Raw genomic sequence first — 20796 nt, forward strand, 5'->3', positions numbered from 1 at the left:
TATTTCTGACTTAATGATTTGTCTGCTGGGCATGTTCTCAAATAATTGTAAGGTATGCTTTCGCCGTAAAGCATTTTTAAAATCTGACTGTGTGGTTGGGTTCACAAGAAGTTAAACTTTAAACCTATGTAAAATAGTTGTATCTTTTCTGAATTTTTATAATGAGTATTTCTGTATTTGAATTTGATGCTATGCAATCTCACTGGATGTTGCCACATTCCCTAGAGAGGTTAAAAGGTGTACAGCATCCTTTCTAATCCCTGAAAAACCAAATAAAAAGACCCCACCCCAGAAACCAATATTAACACCACTAACAAATATGAATTAACAGGTGGGTTGTGTGTGGGTTCTGGTGTGTGTGTGTGTGTGTGTGTGTGTGTGTGTGTGTGTCAGAAATCGTAGGGTAAACACAAACAAAATGTCCAGGCCTTGCTTAATTTGGGAGATCCCTTAACAGCTGGATCTGGGAACTTTTAGCTGCTCTCCCAAGGCACATGCCTCAGGAAGCCTTTCAAAGGGAGAGATACAGAATCATTCGTAAACATGAAAAAAGGGTAATAGCAGACATTCCATCAGTCCCAAGAAAGAAAATTCACACATACTTAGTTTTTACTTTGCATTTTAATCGGTCCTAAAAATTCTTAATCATAAATCGAGTTTACTGCATCTTGGGCAGGAAGTCTTAATTAACACATGCATATACAGAATTAAACTTACATACACATGAGATGATACGGTGTCCTGTAAAGCTGAATAAGGCACATTCTAAAGTAAACCATTCTCTTGTAATTTTTTTATTTTACCTTTATTTAACTAGGCAAGTCAGTTAAGAACAAATTCTTATTTATCCCGTCAACGGGATTGATATGACAACAGCCAGTGAAAGTGCAGAGCACCAAATTCAAATAAAAATTCCTCAAACATAAATTTTTCCAGACAGTGATGAGTCACAAAAAGCACAAATAGAGAGAAAATTCATCACTAACCTTTTGATCTTCATCAGATGACACTCATAGGACTTCATGTTACACAATACATGTATGTTTTGTTCGATAAAGTGCATATTTATATTTAAAAAAATCACGGTATACATTGGCGCGTTATGTTCACTAGTTCCAAAAACATTCGGTGATATTGCAGAGAGCCACATCAGTTTACAGAAATAATCATTATAAACGTTGATGAAAATACAAGTGTTAGAAATGGAAATATAGATAAACTTCTCCTTAATGTAACCACTGTGTCAGATTTCAAAAAAGCTTTACGGAAAAAGCAAACCATGCAATAATCTAAGAACGGCGCTCAGAAAACAAATAGATATATCTGCCATGTTGGAGTCAACAGAAATCAGAAATAACATTATAAATATTCACTTACCTTTTGATGATCTTCATCAGAATGCACTCCCAGGAATCCCAGTTCCATATTAAATGTTTGATTTGTTCGATAATGTCCATTTATGTCCAAATTGCTACTTTTGTTAGCGCGTTTGAAAAACAAACGGTAAAAGTCCCGAAGCGCGTTCACTAGGAGCAGACGAAATGTCAAAAAGTTCCGTTACAGTCCGTAGAAACATGTCAAACGATGTATGTAATCAATCTTTAGGATGTTTTTAACATAACTTCGATAATATTCCAACCGGAGAAAAGCAAAGGAATGCGAGCTACCTCATGTGAAATGCGCATGACTGCCGGCAGACCTCTGACTCATTCCGCTCTCATTCGGTCCCACTTCATAGTAGAATCTTCAAACAAGTTTCTAAAGACGGTTGACATCTAGTGGAAGCCGTAGGTAGTGCAACATAGCCCCTATTGAATACACATTGGGATATTGGTTGAGTTGAAAATAGACCAACCTCAGATTTCCCACTTCATTTTTAGATTTCTTCTCAGGTTTTTGCCTGCCATATGAGTTCTGTTATACTTAGACATCATTCAAACAGTTTTAGGAACTTCAGAGTGTTTTCTATTCAATACTTCTAATGAATGCATATATTAGCAACTGGGACTGAGGAGCAGGCAGTTTTCTCTGGCCACCTTTTCATCCAAGCTACTCAATACTGCCCCTGCAGCCATAAGGAGTTAATATTTTTGACCTGTTGCATTGACATACAATTATGTACAAACTGTTCCAAATTTCCACACTGTGTCTCTCACAGCTTGTTTGAGTTCAGTGTGTACTGGCGGCTGACTACTGTTCCACAAAAAGCTTATCTTAAATCACAAACAACAGATGACTTAAACAGTGGACCAAGCCAAGAAGAGTGAGTGGCCTCTAATTTAAGTCGCAATGCTCAATCCCTCTGTCTTACTACTTCAAATTACTAAAATATTGTATTATTGGATTGCTATCTGAAAGCCAATTACCATTCACGTTGGTACTTTCATTAGTCTCCATAATCTGTTTACTTCAACCTTGACTCCCTTCTTCCCAATAGGAAGACCTTCTCAATCTACTACTTATACACATGGATCACTCTCAAACAACATTCTGCTTTTCCCACTATTGCAAGGTTTAAAACAGAACAAAACAAACATGATACTTTTCTTCATATTGGAAGGCACTGTTTAATTTTTACTATACCTTCAAAAAGTTAAGTCTATTTTATTACCAATATCTGTTGGATATTCACTTTCTGCTTCAATATATATTACATGTCTATTATTTTAAGATTAATATGTAATGCCTTGGAGGGATCAGTATGTATTAACTGGGTTGGCACTGTCTCAGTCCCCAGTAGATGGCATGCTGCCCATACTAAGTCTCTACCTAGCACCTTAAACAGTTGAGTAGGTGAATACAGAAAATCATTGGTTCTATTTAACAGGATATGGGCTTATTTCAAAATGCATTACCGGGGTGGAGGAAATCTTCGAAGCGTTTATAGTTGATCAGGGGTAAATCAAGTCCCGTACAATGCTTTAATCTTATCATACCTCATATGATCCATAAAGGAACCACTCTGAACATTTCTCCGAATACTTTTTTACGCCACTTTACGTATGTCTACGTGTGGATGTGCAAGTTGTAAAATATAATTTTTCTATTCTTACTACTTCAGTTCATCATAATAACCTATTATACTCATTATTATGGTACTTTAACTCTAACCTTTTGTTACATCACAAATTCCTCCTTTAGGCTAGTGTTCTATTCATACAGGGGTTTAGATATTTGCACTAGTTCTATTTAACAGCCTATTTTGAAATAGTTCTTCTTTCATATCTCCATTCATGACGCCACTGATGAGTCATGTTATCCTCATGTAATCTAAAGTCATGTTAACGTCAGAGACATGTTATCCTCGTTACGAACGAGACCCGTTATCCTCTGATACATTTTACGTATGACATTTCTGAGACATATTATCTCTACCTTTAGATCCTACAGCTGTGTTGGACAGACCCCTAGATAACGTTATGATCAACTCACACACAACTGGAAAACACAGCTCACATTCACTCCATATTCACACTGGAGCTTGTCCCCTGACAGCTCTGAATCACTCAATTCTTAATAGTTACATTTCAATCCATGTATTATCCAAATTTCAATCAGCTCTTGTTATCCAAATATCAATATTTCAGCTTATTCCATATCTCACAATCACACAACTTTCACTTAGTACTATTCCCAAACACACTCGGTAATCTCCTCATTACCCCATGTGCATCGTCAATGATTCTCTCTTGTCGTTACTTGCTATGAACCAAATGGATCATCATCAACGGTTCTCTTGCCGCTACCTGCTATACATATAAATAACACCCCTAATTCAAAAATATCTTGTTGTTTTGTAGTGGCTGCAGACAACAAAGACATGTCTTCTAAATGCCTACAGATAGCTGTCAGCGGGGCTTTCCATGGTACTGTTACGCCCTCGCTCTAGTCTTCTCATACAACTAGTGAATAGTCTTCTCTCTATAAGACTATGGGTACCTTTTTAATGCGTTACAGGCCTTGATTTAAAAATATATATATTATACAGATTCATATAAATTGACTTACTGAAATCAATTGCCGTCCCTCAATTGTTCGCGGATGATGTGTCTCCTCCTGGGCAGCTCACAGTAAGGGTCTGTTCTGGGCGGGTCTCATCGTCTTTTGGTCAGGTGGGAATTTCCCTCACACTTCATAAAATGCGCCACCGGTTTTCCTCGTAGACCCCCACTGGAAAGCAGAATCAATCATCCTGTTTGTTGACGCCATATTGTTGTGGAAATTCTTACACAGGGACACTCAGTCAATCATCCTGTTTATTGTCAGCGCGCTGGAGAGGTTCCAATCAACTCAATGTACACGTCTAGCAGGAGCTCTGCCTAGGCAGTCCCCAGCAGTGGTCTTATATTCAGCTATACACAGTTATATTTGCATGATTTAGCATAATTAGCATAATTAATTCATCATTACCGTTTTGTATCATTCATGTGACTGACCAATACTGGTTCATAACATGTGACAGACCAATACCTCACGAGTCTTCTCTCTAAGCTGAGACCTTGAAACAGATCTTTCACTCAAAACAAGGTCTGGGCATACTGCCAAATTGCAGCTACTGATAGTGAGGATTCGTTCAGTCAGCCACTTGCATGAACACAAAAATGTGTTTTAAAATTCCCAATACAGCATCTTTCCCTTTTTAAGACGATTTGATACGTATCTGATATGATACAGGAACGATCCGTTTTAGCTTTAAACAATTTGGTGCGATTCGATGTGATATGATTCGATGCACTAACATTTGTTGCACAAACGCAAACACATCTCAAGAGGGTAAATAAAATAATTCTATAGTAAGTGCCAAATAAAGTAACAGGGTTGATCGTAACAGGGCAATGCACTCGTATCTTAAACACTACGCAAAAGGTACTACGTTGGTGGAACGACCCAAATAATACCCAGGTCTGTTCAAGTCTCATCTGACCATTAACTCTCCCTTCCTTCATTTTCTGTAAACAAGAGCTGGGCCATGTTCATTAGGCACTAAACACATGAAAACATACGGAAAGAGGGAAGGACTACCTGAACATGTCCAATAAGAAAAGCTTGTCTTTGTTTCTATTGCAAAACGTTTTGCTACATTGTACGCACTAATGAATACAACCCTGGAGTCTGAGGGACGTGGCAATGGCCTTTCAGATCTATTTTCTAATCTGCTCCAGTCAATAAGTCATTATTAGAGGCATGTCTACAAGCCCCAGGAATCATGTGATGTGTATTGATCGTGGCTGGGCCGTGCATGATCATGATCCCCACGGCTCCCTTTAGCGTACCTGCGCAAATATCAAACAGGACCCCAAGGGAGAAATGACATGACATACAGGCAGATCACTATGAATCAGTATGCACCTGTACATACATTAGAGCTAGAGTAGAATGACATAGGAGAGAAGGATTGGAGGTTTGATTGCTGTGTGGGACGTTGAATGACATCAGCACTGCAGGACTAGAAGGTATTGTGTTGTGGCAGGATGATGGGTGATTTTTAACTGTAGTACTGACATCAGATTAGCTGGGCACAGAACGCAGGGAATTTCTCCTTATCTAGCGATCTTGTTTTTTTTTTTTTTTTTTTTGATTCTGTCTGTCTTAATGTATTTTACATTACCATGTTGTCTCCCTTCCAGGGCATTGAGATCACGTCCACTGTCTCCAGTAATCACTACATCACAGGCACCACCGCAGAGGTCAGACTCTTTATTCTCCTCTTCCACCTCAACACTGTCCTTCAGAGCCCAATGCCATGGGCTCTTACCGAACATTATCATATAAATGCACTTTTACTTTAAGCAAATCCCATAGGACTAATGGTTTGCATTACCTTGACATTTAGAAGGTCTGCTGTACTGTGTGGGTGGGTGTACAATCGGGTCTGAAATTACTGATACCCTTGAAAAAGATGAGCGATAATGACTGTGTTAAAATAAATGATTCAAATACTGAGCTATATTGTATGCTAAATAAAATTGGGAAATTCTATACTTTTATGCTAATACAATTGCTAAGAGAAAGAGATTTTGTTAAGCAAAATTGTTGACCACCCAAAGATTCCTACAAATCAAGTAGTCATAAGTTTAGTATTTGGTTCCACGTCCTTAAGCATAAAATGACTGCATCAAGCTTGTTACTACAAACCTGTTGCATGCATTTGCAGTTAATTTTGATTGTGTTTCAGAATATTTCAGCCCAATATAAATGCATGGTAAATAATGTGTTGTCATTTTGGAGTCAATTTAATTTTAAATAAGAATATGTTTCTAAACACTTCTACATTTAATGTGGATGCTACCATGATTACAGATACCCCCAAGACATGCTAACCTCATACTATTACCAATAACAGGAGAGGTTAGAATGTCTGCTATTATCTTGGGGGTATCTGTAATCATGGTAGCATCCACATTAATGTAGAAGTTTATTTACAATAAATTGCGCTCTAAAATGACACACTACATGACCATTATTTTTATTGGGGACAAAATAATCTGAAACATATGGGACCAAATGCTGAACTTTTGACACCATTATTTATGAGAATCTTTAGGGGTGTTTAGTTTTAAGTTTAGTTTTGACCCCTACCTTTTTGATTTAAAAAAAGTATGAATTGTTAAACAAAATCGCTTTCTCTGAGCAATTGTATTATTATAATATAATTTCCTCCATTTTCTTGGTGCATACAATAGCTCTTTATTTGAATGAATTATTTTTGCACATCTTTATCAAGGGTGTCAGTAATTTAGTAGCCACTGTACACACTGTGTGTGTGTTTCTTTGTGTGCACTGTAGATTTCTAAATAACCATTAGTTAATCGAGCTAACATTTAGTCTGTCATTCTGTAGAGGGACAGTTGCCAAGTGCAAGTACTCTGTTAAAGCCACAAATATCAGGGGATTACCATGGTAGATAGAATCATCAGAAAACACGGACCTCATGGCATCGGCTGTAAGCCAGTATAATGATACCACTATTTACAGTTTAGGTGGTTCACATATGTACTCCGCCCTGACTTGGCTGTGTCTGTCTGCTATTACAGTACATGTACAGAGACCTGAATGGAATGGCTGCAACGATTGTGATAGGCGGTTGTTTTTTCGAACTTACTTGAATGAGCTAATTTCTCTGGATAAGAGCATCTGCTGAATGATACAAATGCACATATAAAATAGAATTCTGATCATTCCTAGGTGATAGGTGGAGCGGCAGGTAGCCTAGTTGGACTAGTAACGGAAAGGTTGCAAGATCGAATCCCCGAGCTGACAATGTAAAAAAGGCAGTTAACACACTGTTCCCCTGAACAAGGCAGTTAACCCACTGTTCCTAGGCTGTCATTGAAAATAAGATTATTTTTTTTTAACTGACTTGCCTAGTTAAATCAAATCAATAAATAGGTTGGGGGCTTGGCTATTTTATTACTCTCCCAGTTAGATGAAGGCTTGCCAGGGAAAGGATCGAGGGAACCAAGCTTTAGTACAGGATGGTCTCTTCTCTGGGACAGCCTGGGATAGACATGTGTTTTTTCCATGATGTCATGATCAGAATATAAACCGACTCCCCTGGCTACTGCTACTGGAGTCGATCTGAAGCACTCTGTGTATGCATTCTAGAGAGAACAGCACTTGCACACTCAGTGCATGCACATGTGCACGTACAGTATGCATGATTTAGTACACAAGCCCACTCAGACTTTTAACCTCTGACCCTAAGTAAGCATTTCGCTGCTGTTTACGAAGCATGTGACAAATAAGATTTGATTTGATTCCTCTTTTAAACTAATTAAGGTCAGACGTCAAGTCCCCGCCACAATGTTACATCTGTCATACATAGTCTATAGTGGTGTGTGTTTGTGTTTTAATTATTGGCTTGTGCATTGCAGTCACCCGCTGAGTTCTGTGAGAAGATACTGGCTGGAGACGAAGTGATCCAAGTCAATGACCAGATTGTGGTGAGTGTTTTGTGTGCTTGTGTGTTACTTAGCGCCAAGCATAACTTTATATGAACTCCAACTCCCATGGTGCTCTGTATTGTCAGGTTGGCTGGAGCAGGAAGAACCTTGTGAAGAAACTGAAGGAGAACCCCAGTGGGGTGACGCTGGTCCTCAAGAAGGTCCCCGTGTCACTGAGAAGCAAAGAGACAGCCCAACAGCCCCCCTCGCCACAGGTAGGCTGCTGGAGTACAGTGGGAAGCATACATTGCATGTGTACATACATACACGCATTCACGAGGATGCACACACACACGTTTACACTCAGGCATGTACACACACCCACCAGCACATACTGAACCAAGGAAACGCATCCATTTAGACCTGTAGGCTTTCATAGAGCAGATTATCTCTGGATAACCTCTGGTCACTTGGGTTTAACTGTTTGTTATCTCAACCTTCAAGCCTTCATGCTCTTACCCTGCCCGAGGTCTTGTCTCTGTCTATATAGAAAAACAAATCAAGGACATGCACACACACATTTTTTCCCTCTCATACACACACTCTTCTGTCATGCACACACAGCTAACTACTCCGCCACCCCTCGTTACATGACTCACCGTGTTAAAGCCAGCCTGTGCTGTAGTCTGAACACTGAGACAGCGAGCCATGTCAGTCAGTCGTGTGTATTGACGCTTGCTCAGGACCTGTGTGCGTGCGGTACTCCAAACGTGGAATTTTTTATAATCCAATAATTATTATAAGCACATAACATTTTACTGGCATGGACAAATAATGTAATTCAGGTATTCAATTTGTCAAATGTAAAAAAAAATATAGAGATATATAAAAATCTTAATGCACTCCTATATAGATTTTCTTACTATATTTAAAAAAAAAAATATATATATATATATATATTGTGTTAAAATAAAGGTATATGTACCCGATTTGCATAAACACACCTGGTGTATTTGCTTATATGAATATTAACATAAAGGGGTGGGACAGGGCTGTAACCACGAACAACTTGTTCCGTCTACCCTACCTGCACTCAGCTGTGCTGTCTAGACTGCCTCGTTAATTGGTGTTGTCACATTCTCTTGCATAATTTAACAAATGTGTCAATAGCAGAATACCATTGGATTAAAAATCAACACGCTTGGCTCTAGATTATACCGGAACATACTTTACATTGTTTGCAGACATAATATCACTATAATCCGAGTGTTCATTTTCAGATGTTGCTTTCATTTCAGTGCATCTCATTTATGAACGTTTCAACTAATATTAAATTATTTAAAAAAATTCTAATCCACAAAAACTGTACACCCTTCAAAATAGTTATCTTTCTTGTGATGTCTCGAAACAGTGCACGAAGTCCCCGATGAAGCTTTACCATTCTTATAGATGCAACGGAAAGACGGTGTATTCCATTGAGCCCATTTCAGCCATTACCGGGGTGTGTTTGACAGGTCATTACAAACATTTCCATGGTCGTAAAGTGTGGAAAAAGTCGCAGGAGTAAAATAAAAGCAATCCATCCAGCGAGATGTAAATGAGAAGTGGATTTTGCACCCCTCAAACACAGGAAGTATACGGCTGAAAAAGAGGGGCAGGCGCGTTGCTAGTGTGTGTGTGCCACAGGTGAGTGGAGGCTGAAGACTAGGATTTTATGTGGATGATAAAAGCTGCCATTTGTCCTGAGGGCTCGGTCCACACGGCGCACTGTGGCTCAGCTCACACACACACACACACACACACACACACACTGTATTAAAAGGAACTGAGCAGAGTTCACAACTTCACACCCTATCTCTTAATCTGAAGTGGGTGGAGAGGGTTCACATTTTCTGATGGCTGGTTTTCAGAAAGAGGAAGAGGAGGAGGAGGAAGAAGAGGGAAACCAGAAACACTCCATATTTGAGAGAGTAGCAGCCTCAGTCAGGTCTCTGTCATTCAGGTGAGAACACACACACCAGACATGAATGCTACTACTTCAGTACTTTCTCTCTCTCTCTCTCTCTCTCTGTGTGTGTGTGTGTGTGTGTGTGTGTGTGTGTGTGTACATTTTACACAACCCTTTGAACATATTTTTTGTCTTTTTGTCATCCACCTACTTAGTATATTTTAGGCAGAAACTCTTCAGTTGTTTTGAGCCTAAAACCTATTTTCTGTCTGTACTGGCTGATTTTAAAAAGAAATGTCAGAAGTGTTTCCTCCCGCACAACTTGTCTGACCTGTCTGCAACAGGCAGCATGATTCTGTAATAGACCAATGGCTGAGGTCATGTTGCAAATGCAATTAAGGCTGTCATAGACGGTCATTGGCCATTTAACATTTTCCCTCCCACAGAATACTGGAAACCAACAAAGGCCTGGTGCGTTAGATCAATACATTTATATTGTGTACTGTGCTACTGTCTGAAAAACAATTGACTCGGTCTCATACTGATCTCCTATGGGAGTGTAGATGAATTCTGAGTTTTTGTTGAAATTCTATATCCAAATTGAATTGCACTTTAAAGGGTAAGTTTACCTTAAAATGAAAGTTTGACAGTTGCTTTCATAATCTCCACAATGGTCTTACATTGATATTAGTTTATATTCACCACCTCGAAAAATACCCTAACTTCATGTGTTGCATTTGTATTTCCTGCTTCAGGGTTTGAGAAGTGAAACATTTTTTCTTAGTTGTTAATTTTCTCAAAATCTAAAGGCCCAACCTAGATTCGAGCCAAGTAGCTGAACATCTTATTACTCCAACCTCATGAAAGTGACAAACTGACACGTTTTCTTTTTTCGTCAAGAACAATTTTATATCGAAGGAGTGCCTTTTGATTTGATGGCCTGCACATGCGCAGTTCGACCATTACACCCAATGATGTGTTTCTGCACATGAGCTTTGTCGCCATGACATCACCTACATGCGCAATGTTGAATTTCTATTAGAAGCAGTTTCTACATATCTTCATTCTAAACCATCGTTGGTGTTAGTGTGACTAAGTGTGCTCCCTCTTCCCCTCCATCCCATATGTGTGGTGTGCAGGGCTGACATATAGTGTTGTGGATGGATAGTGTGAGTGTGGTAAAGTGTGCCCCCCTCTACCTGTATGTAGGGCTGCAGTTCAAGGGCCAGTGGATATCCAGCCTATGGGCCAGGAGAAGTCGGATCTGTCCAGCGACAGGGGATTGGACGGGAGCCTGACATACACCTTATGTCCCAGGGGGTCCCAGGGGGACCTCTCATACCTGTCATCAGGTCGGAACCATAGACATGACCATAAATGGTAGAAGGGTTCCCACTCGATGCTGAAAGGTCAAAATTGGCTAAATTGTAAACATTTATGAAAACAAAATGTAGCTTTTTGGTTTATATTTAAGGTTAGGCATAAGAGTAGCAGTGAAGTTAAGTTTAGGGTTAGGTTTAATATCAAATTTAAAGAAGAGAAATTGTAGAACAACTAGCCTGGGCATCTGTCTTTGGAACTTGGCCAGATAGTGACCATCTGGTAGAACTAGTGCCGGGGCACATAGGCCAATATGATAAGCTTTAGAAGGAATAGCCGAACTGGCATTACGGTAAATGGTAATAATAGATACCTTTTTTTTATTGATTCCTTTTGTCATTTGAACAAGTGTCACTATTTATCGTTCAAGACTGTTTGAAGTGGTTATCAGACGACACCACTTATCGCCATAACATGTTTCAGTAGATAGCCTACCAGGGCCCTGTTCAGTTACTCTCGGCATCCAAAACCAGTTGGTAAAATAACGAGAGAAAAACGGGGAAGAACATTGAAGAATTAAGCCAATAAAGGGATGAATTTGTCCTTTTTGAAAACTTTTCAAAATATTTTTGCTACAGAACATGACACTAAATTCCAGCTAAAGTAAGACTGTTGGAGACAGAATGTTAGTTGTTGGCTGTTAGCAGTGATTGTAATTGTGCTGTGTTGTTGTATAAAAAGTGTTCTCACCTATGTGTGTGTGTGTCCTAGGAGAAGCCGAGGGTTTGGAGGGGTCCAGGCTCAGCCCCGGGCCGAACGGAAAGGGCTCTGCACCCTCCAGAAGTCCGTCCCCCCGGGTAATAGAACTAGGCAGAGAGAGTATCAGTTCCATCAGTTCCTGTCCTGAGATGGGCGGACACACGGTGAGAGAGACACACACACAGTTTTTTTTGGTGGTGGTTATGATGGCGATGAGGTTAGTTTCTGGAGAGGCTCTCTACATGTGATGTTTTAATATGTAGATTTGAGCTTTTTGGAAAGACAATTCGTTTTTTTTTTTAGATTGAATTGTGGACAAATTCTCTGCTGTTTTCATTTTAGGAGGATAAAGAACAAAAAAAGGGGTCTACAAAAGGTAAGTTTGGGTTTTAAAAATCAGTTTTCCTTATTTATTTAGAGTACTTTACATGTGCTGTACTTATTTTCGCAGCAGGTATTTCGATGTGCATGGAGATTGTGTCCCCATAACTTTGACACCCTCTCCCGTCTAACCCCTCCCACACACACACCACAACCCCCCCCCCCCCCCCCCCCAGGCACGCGTAAAGTGATGAGCAGGCGGCGTGTGTCGTGTCGTGAGCTGAGTCGGCCCGAGTGTGACGGCTGGCTGTGGAAGAAGAGGAAGGAGAGCAGTGTGTTCATGACCCAGAAGTGGCAGCGCTTCTGGTTCGTCCTCAAGGGCCCCTCTCTCTATTGGTACACCAGTCAGCAGGTGAGGTCCTTTTTTGTTTTATTTGTTATAAATATGAACTGTTTCTATGAACTGTGTAATTGAATGTATTAACTGTTTCATTAGTTAGAACCATGTTACCAGTTGAGCCCCAACTCCCCACTCGTCCCCCCTCAAAAAGGGTCGAGGGGGAAGAAAACTGTTAAACACTTACACACAAACCTACACAATCACGTAAGGTGCTTTTAATATTCCAGGACTTGATAACTGTTGAGGAGGGTGCATGCAGAATTGTGTAGATTGTATGGTATTGTGTAGAACAGATGGGATTGTCTGTCATGAGGAAAATGGTGAGTCGTGGCAGCTTTACTCACAATGTTTCTATGGAAAGGTTTCTTCTTCCCTGAATATACCCCAAGTGAACACAATCGTATAAGTGCATTCATCTTATTGCGTTGATAGAGACGATGCACATGAATCGGCATTCCACGCCTCACATCAATGTACAGTCGTGCTTGTATTAGCCATAAAAGTTCATTTTCATCTACAGCAGATAATAGACAATATGCTATTATATCATATTATACACTGTGTCTCATTGGCAGGTTTATGCACGTAATGTGATGGAGGCCCAATAATAACATGGCTGAGATTGTTGCATTTACCACTATGACTGACAGTATTATTGCATTTGGTTGTGAAACAGGCTTCCACTGTGCAATGTGATTTGGCATTATCTGTATGTATTTTATGCCTGGTAGTTGTGATAAGCATGGCCTCTTATGAGGCGGTCCTTATCAACATTACCATGCGCAAAATATGTTCGATAATGTGTTTTTTCAACGTCTTGTGCTCACTGGAATTGCAGTAGCCTGGTTAAAGTGGACTGAACACTCATAGGGTTCATTGTGGAGTAACCAGACTATCATGGCTGCAGTAGTTGTGTTTGATTAACCTATTCCTTTCTTTGTCATCGCCAGGAGGAGAAAGCGGAGGGCCTGGTTAAGATCTCCAGCTACAACATAGAGGGTGCAGGAGAACACAAGAGGAAGTAGTGAGTATTCATGTCAGATGGAGTGTCTAGTGTGATAAGACAAGTTATTTAGGGGCGGCAGGTAGATTAGTGGTTAGAGTGTTGGGCCAGTAACCGAAAGGTTGCTAGATCGAATCCCCGAGCTGACAAGGTAAAAATCTATCGTTCTGCCCCTGAACTAGGCAGTTAACCACTATTCTAAGGCTGTCATTGTAAATAAGAATTTGTTCTTAACTGACTTGCCTAGTTAAATAAATAAAAATACAAATTAGGATTCACTGTTTGATGGTACCTGACCTACTTGAATCCCATCTGGGTTTTTGAAATCTGGCGCAATGGAATCATCCTAAATTTGAAAGTCCCATCCATCTGACACGCCAGACAGCCGCAAATTAAGTATTTTGAAAATTATTTGAACCCAGATTTGGACTTAACCTTTATATTATTAGATTGCAATGCAAGCCCAGTGTAATGTACATCAGCAAAAAAGGGAACTGCTATATATGTTTCCAAGAGTGCAGTGTTTCCCCTATATTCATTTAGCTGCTGCTACTCCAAAAAATAAAATAAAAATATATTATTATTTTGTTGAAAATAATTTTCTGAATGGTAAAACATTTTCAGTGTATAAGCAATTAAAACCTGGTATAAAGTATGTAGTAAAGATAATGGAGCCACATATATTTTTTTAAAGATCATCTTTGAAACTAACAATTACCAAAATAAACTTAGATTTAGAATCTAAAATATCAAAAATGTCATGTCATAGGGCCTTCATTGATTTTGTTATGTTTGAGTCACTCAGATAGCATAAGAACATGGCATAAGCCATGGAAAAATTGGAGAATTGCAGCACATTAGCTTTAAAACAGCTACACTTTGTCTCTGCAGCAAAGAGTAGGACCTCTAAAAATGTGGGTCAGAGGCAAACACTGAAATGTCATATTTTTTATTTTATTTTTTAAATATTTTTTTAACCTTTTTATTTAACCAGGCAAGTCAGTTAAGAACAAATTCTTATTTTCAATGACGGCCTAGGAACAGTGGGTTAACTGCCTGTTCAGGGGCAGAACGACAGATTTGTACCTTGTCAGCTCGGGGGTTTGAATATCTACCAAAGGTAAAGGGAATCAATTGAGCAGACCTTACTAATACCATTCTGTCAAAGTGCGAGTAAGTAGTAACATCCCCCATCTCTTATTGTAGGGGTAGCTAGCTAGCTAACGTAGGGGTAGCTAGCTAGCTAACGTAGGGGTAGCTAGCTAGCTAACGTAGGGGTAGCTAGCTAGCTAACGATGGGGTAGCTAGCTAGCTAACGTAGGGGTAGCTAGCTAGCTAACGTAGGGGTAGCTAGCATAGTCGTAACTTTTATTTTATTCATATTTTTCTTTGGGGGGTAGATCAGCTTTAATATTGCATATATATTGTAGTTTCCATCAATGTAATTGTCTGTATAATTTCCAATCACCCATTATATTTTTTATAAATACATTGTACATGTATTTACATGCATTATACATATATAAAATTATTTTCCTTTATTATGTTCCCCAAAACCTATCACCCCTCCCCTAATTGGAGTAAACTAATGGGCAACAGCACTTAGTATGTATAACCTGGAAGTAGAAGCCTATGTATATTTTACAGACACAATATATTTTACAATAGTTATCTTTTTTTAAATGTATTTTTTATCCCATCCTTCACTTACCCTCAACCCATTCCATCTATCTCTGAAGACCATCCAGTTTCTATTTTCCACATATTTTTCAAATGTGCTGTGATGTTTCACAAAAGTTCTGAAACTTTTTATATTCTCGTAGTTTCTACAGATAGTGAATTTTAAAGATAATTATTATTTTAGCAATAATGTTTATATTATTGATCAATTGACTAACATTTTTCAAATCACCCAGCAGTAACCCTAACCCTAAACAAATTATCTAATGTTTGTCTCTTCGCAGGAAAATCTGCAGAGCTGGGATGATTGTATACCGTGCATATGGAAAGTATTCAGACCCCTTTTTCCACATTTTGTTGCGTTACAGCCTTATTCTAATCCTCATCAATCTACACGCAATACCCCATAATGACCAAGTGAAAAATTATTTTTTAGAATTTTTTGCAAATGTATTAAAAAACAGAAATACCTTTTTTATTTACATAAGTATTCAGACCATTTGCTATGAGACTTGAAATTGAGCTCAGGTGCGTCCTGTTTCCATTGATCATCCTTGATATGTTTCTACAACTTGATTGTAGTCCACCTATGGTAAATTCAATTGATTGGACATGATTTGAAAAGGTCCCACAGTTGACAGTGCATGTCAGCAGTAAAACCAAGCCATGAGGTCGAAGGAATTGTCCGTAGAGCTCAGAGACAGAACCTGATGGTCACTCTGACAGAGTTCCTCTGTGGAGATGGTTGTTCTTCTAGTAGGTTCTCCCATCTCTGCAGTACTACACCAATCAGGACTTTATGGTAGAGTGGCCAGATGGAAGACACTCCTCAGTAAAAGGCACATGACAGCCCACTTGGAGTTTGCCAAAATGCACCTAAAGGTCTCCCAGACCATGAGAAACAAGATTCTCTGGTCTGATGAAACCAAAATGGGAACTCTTTGGCCTGAATGCCAATCGTCACGTCTGGAGGAAACCTGGTACCATTCCTACGGTGAAGCATAGTAGTGGCAGCATCATGCTATGGGGATGTTTTTCAGCGGCAGGGACTGGGAGACTAGTCAGGATCGAGGCAAAGATGAATGGAGCAAAGTTCAGAGAGATCCTTGATGAAAACCTGCTCCAGAGTGATCAGGACCTCCGACTGTGGTGAAAGGTTCACCTTCCAACAGGACAACGACCCTCAGCACACAGCCAAGACAACGCAGGAATTGCTTCGGGACAAGTCTCTATGTCCTTGAGTGGCCCAGCCAGAGCCCGGACTTGAACCCGATTTTAACATTTCTGGAGAGACCTGCGACGCTCCCCATCCAACCTGACAGGTTGAGAGAATCTTCAGAGAAAAATGGGAGAAACTCTCCAAATACAGGTGTGCCAAGCTTGTAGCGTCATATCCAAGAAAAATCCAGGCTGTAATCACAGCCAAAGGTGCTTCAACAAAGTACTGTACTGAGTAAAGGGTCTGAATACTTATTTAAATATGATATTTCTGTTTTTCTTTTTTTGCAAATTTGCAAAAATTTCTAAACCTGTTTTTGCTTTGTCATTATGGGGTATTGTGTGTAGATTAATGAAGGGGAAAAAACTATTGAATCCATTTTAGAATAAGGCTGTAACATAACAAAATGTGGAAAAAGTCTAGGGGTCTGAATACTTTTCAAATGCACTGTATATTAACATTCTATTGGTTGCAAGAATTATGTATCATAATTTAAATTGGAAAATTATACGTTTTGAATCCGACGTCATTTTGTGTATCAGCTCATAAACCATGTGCCTCTCTTCCCAAATCTCTTCCCAACTATTTTGCAATCTATATGGCAACAGCTGTCAATTATTTATTTTTTGGTCCTTAAATGAAACTGGTATACTTTCTCAGTTATCACAATTTTCTTTAACCAATTTTGGTCTTTAATGCAGGGCCGACAGACAAGTTTCTTACTATTTCCCTTCCACTTGCCTCTTTGATTTTTGTGTTGATGCTGCAATTAGTTGGTTGAAATTTTGGATTTTCCATCTAGTTTTGTTAGCTGCATGTGTGAAATAACTCCATCAGTCCTATTTATGATATCATTTACAAAGATTATACCTTTAAAAAATATATATATATATTATTATTCCAAAAATGATTTTTTTTCTCTTTTTTTTAAATATTTTTTTTAATCAATTAGTATATTTGAGTTTAACCATAATATTTGTTGTATTATTTGTTGTGTCTTTTCTAGTGAATTAAACTGAAATTACAACCAACTTTCTATGGCTTGTCTTAAAAACGGGGATATTTTGGAGATTAGTTCATTTTCAAGTAACCGAAAGTGAGATGATGTAATCTGAATAAAGGGAAAAAGGCCATTCTTGAACAAGGGGTGAGACATTCTTACTAATCTGCTGGAGAACCAGTTCGGATTTAAGTATAACTGTTGTATGACTGACACCTTTAGTGAGAGGTCTAATGTTTTAATATTTTATCATTTCTTCCCTCCAAATTCATATTCATTATATAAATAGGCCCCTTCAATTTTGTTTGGTTTCTTTTTGCTCATATAATTTAAAAAACATTTTGCTAGGTGTAGGCAAGGCCATAAGCAAATAGGTAAACTGGGATATGACTAAAGAGTTAATCAGGGTGTTTTTCTTTCCATGGTAGCAAGATCTTGTCTATTTTTGCACATTTTCTCTAAAAATGTATTGTAGTGAATAAAAAATGTAAAAAGAATTCAAGATATGAATACCTAGTATGTCCACATCACCGTCAGACCATTTTATTGGTAAACAACACTGTAATGTAAAACATTTTTTAGGGGGTGATCAATACGTAATATAGTATACTCATCGTAATTTGGTTGTAATCCAGAGAGGTTAGAAAAAGTATCTAGATCGTCTGAGGCTGTGGAGCCGTAATTTAATTTGAATTTATCTCGCTCTCTCTTTCTCTGTCGCTCTCCTTTCTCTCTCTCGCTCTCCCTCCTTTTCTCTACCACTCTCGCTCTCCTTCTCCCAGTGTCTTCCAAATGTGCCACCAGCGCTTCCAGACTTTCTTCTTCGCCGCCGAGAACGTCAATGACATGACCAAGTAAGTGTGACCGATTTATGAACACACACAGTGTGCTAATACACACATACACACTAGGGATGGGCACGATTAATCGAATATCGAAACGGATGCTAGTATTCGAATGCTTGCGAGAGTATTAATTTTGGGGGGAAAAACAAGGCATGGAAGAAAACATAGCAAATGCTCATGAGCGCATGCAAACATTTTATACAGTCTCTGACATAAACTATTTCCCAACTCATAAATTTATAAAAAGTAACTCAAATGCTACTCACAGTTTGCTGCACGCACAAAACGTATATTAGACAGCAAGGCTCTTGATCCAGGAAGGGATTCTCTGCTCTTACTAAGAGAAGCATGATTCTGCGAGAAGCTTGATTTTGCAAGAAGCTAACCACTTAGCTAGCTAGATAACTAGCTACTAAGTTAGCAAACCAAATGCACAACTGCAGAGCATTTAGGACATTTCTGTGAGCTCCAAAAGTATTGGGACAGTGACATTTGTTTTGTTGTTTTGGCTCTGTACTCCAGCACTTTGGATTTGAAATGATACGATGACTTATGAGGTTAAAGTGCAGACTGACAGCTTTAATTTGAAAGTATTTTCATCCATGTGGGGTGTTACAGACGCACAAGTATCATACCCCCAAGACATGCTAACTTCTCACCATTTCAATAACAGGGGAGGTTAGCGTTCTTGGGTGGGTATGATATTTGTGTGTTCGTAACTTTCTCACACCATTATTCATGGTTCATTGAGGATTATCTGTAATTATTCTAGCATCCACATTAATGTGGATTTAGAAACATATTATATTCTTATTTATAATAAAGGTGACTCCAAAATTACACAATACATTAATTACCATTCATTTATATTGGGCACAAAATAATCTGAAACACAACCAAAACAAATGTAAAATGCATCCAAGTTTGTAGAGTCACAAGCCTGATGTAGTCATTGTGTGCTGTGAATATGGAACCAAATACTTAACTTTTTACTACTTTAATAAACATAAGTGAATTTGTCCCAATAATTTTGGTCTACTATAATGGGGGGGGACTATGTACAAAAAAGTGCTGTAATTTCTAAATGGTTCACACCATATGGTTGAAAATTCCCTAAAATGAAAGCTGACAGACTAAAGCTGCACTTTAACATCGTAGTCATTGTATCGTTTCAAATCCAAAGTGCTGGAGTACAGAGCCAAAACATGTCACTGTCCCCATACTTTTGGAGCTCACTGTATAAGACATTTGCTTGTCATTTCCGTACTGTAGCTAGATCACCTGGTGTGTGCTGCAGAACAGTGAGTGACTTAAGGCTCCGGTCTCTTGTCATTGTGTGCTTGTAAACGTGACTGGGGACTACAGGTAAGCTTTATCATTGACCGGTGAAATGCTTGATCTCCTAACGTATTGCACAAGTTGACTGCGGGTATTTTACTTAAAAAGTAGCAACAAATATCCATTATTTATATAAAAATTTTTTTTTAAATAGTTTCAATGCTATTCATGGTATTGAAAAAGCATGCCGTGGCTACTTCCAAATACCCCGGTATACAATATATACGGTCTACCTTCCAAGCATACAGCTGACGATTCCCCCATAGAAACGACGATGGAAATGTCCGTGATTTGATTTGCATACACTTATTATTCAAATTGCATTGCATTGAAATTATGTAGCGTGGCTAAAGAGATGTCTTCTGATTCTATGTTGTGGTTTTTTTAGGCAAAGAATGAGTGATGTTGGTCGGTCCGGCAACGTTGTTAGTCTTATAGGTGTGGCAGACCAGGGGGGGTTCGGTCAAAACGTTTACACAGATCAGACACGGACAGAGTAGGATTAGCTCAGCTTCAAGGGTGTTTATTTGAACAACAAGCCAAAAGAAAAGGTCTCCTCTCCGGGATACCGTCTTCTGGGCTCCGGGTCTTGCTGTATCCTGTGGGGAACAAAAACTGAACTCCCTCCTTTTACCTCTGGAACCGTCCCCAACTATATGGGAGTAACCTTTCTTCCCCCAGTCCTTCCTCCCGTGTGCTGCTCTTCTGGCAGCTTTATTGGGACCTGTCCAGCTGGTGAGCAATCAGCCCTTGATTACTCACCAACCACAATCAGGCCCAATTAGGCCTGGCCGGAGAGACCTGGCACGTCCAGCAGAGGGCGCCATCGCCTCGTGATGTATACTCCGTCTGTCACCATGCCTGGTGGCTGACCTGCTGTACGCCACATAGGTTACAACCATGATCAGTAATGGCTCTTACTTTAGAGAGGGTTATTATATCAGACATGGGTCACGTTAGCCTTGTCCCAGATCTGTTTGTGATTTCTTTCCATTCCTGTCATTGTCACGTGGCACAAACATGTCTAGGCCATAAAGATAAAGGCTAACCTATGAGCACAAGAAAGAGGTATTTCACCAT

General features: G+C 39.2%; 1 protein-coding gene across 4 annotated transcripts in view; it reads left to right on the forward strand.

Moving 5' to 3' along the window:
- LOC109878140 (connector enhancer of kinase suppressor of ras 2) overlaps nucleotides 1–20796 on the forward strand; it is a 106853-nt gene that overhangs the window by 66753 nt on the left and 19304 nt on the right. For all 4 annotated transcript variants that reach the window (XM_031788420.1, XM_031788419.1, XM_020470357.2 and 1 more), the window contains 10 exons: nucleotides 5628–5687; nucleotides 7875–7943; nucleotides 8030–8158; nucleotides 9794–9885; nucleotides 11041–11183; nucleotides 11923–12074; nucleotides 12253–12286; nucleotides 12468–12643; nucleotides 13582–13655; nucleotides 18316–18387. In XM_031788420.1, coding sequence (XP_031644280.1) covers nucleotides 5628–5687; nucleotides 7875–7943; nucleotides 8030–8158; nucleotides 9794–9885; nucleotides 11041–11183; nucleotides 11923–12074; nucleotides 12253–12286; nucleotides 12468–12643; nucleotides 13582–13655; nucleotides 18316–18387 — 1001 coding nt within the window. The remainder of the gene's footprint in view (nucleotides 1–5627; nucleotides 5688–7874; nucleotides 7944–8029; nucleotides 8159–9793; nucleotides 9886–11040; nucleotides 11184–11922; nucleotides 12075–12252; nucleotides 12287–12467; nucleotides 12644–13581; nucleotides 13656–18315; nucleotides 18388–20796) is intronic.

Source organism: Oncorhynchus kisutch, linkage group LG14, assembly GCF_002021735.2.
Source record: "Oncorhynchus kisutch isolate 150728-3 linkage group LG14, Okis_V2, whole genome shotgun sequence".
Lineage (NCBI taxonomy): Eukaryota > Metazoa > Chordata > Actinopteri > Salmoniformes > Salmonidae > Oncorhynchus > Oncorhynchus kisutch.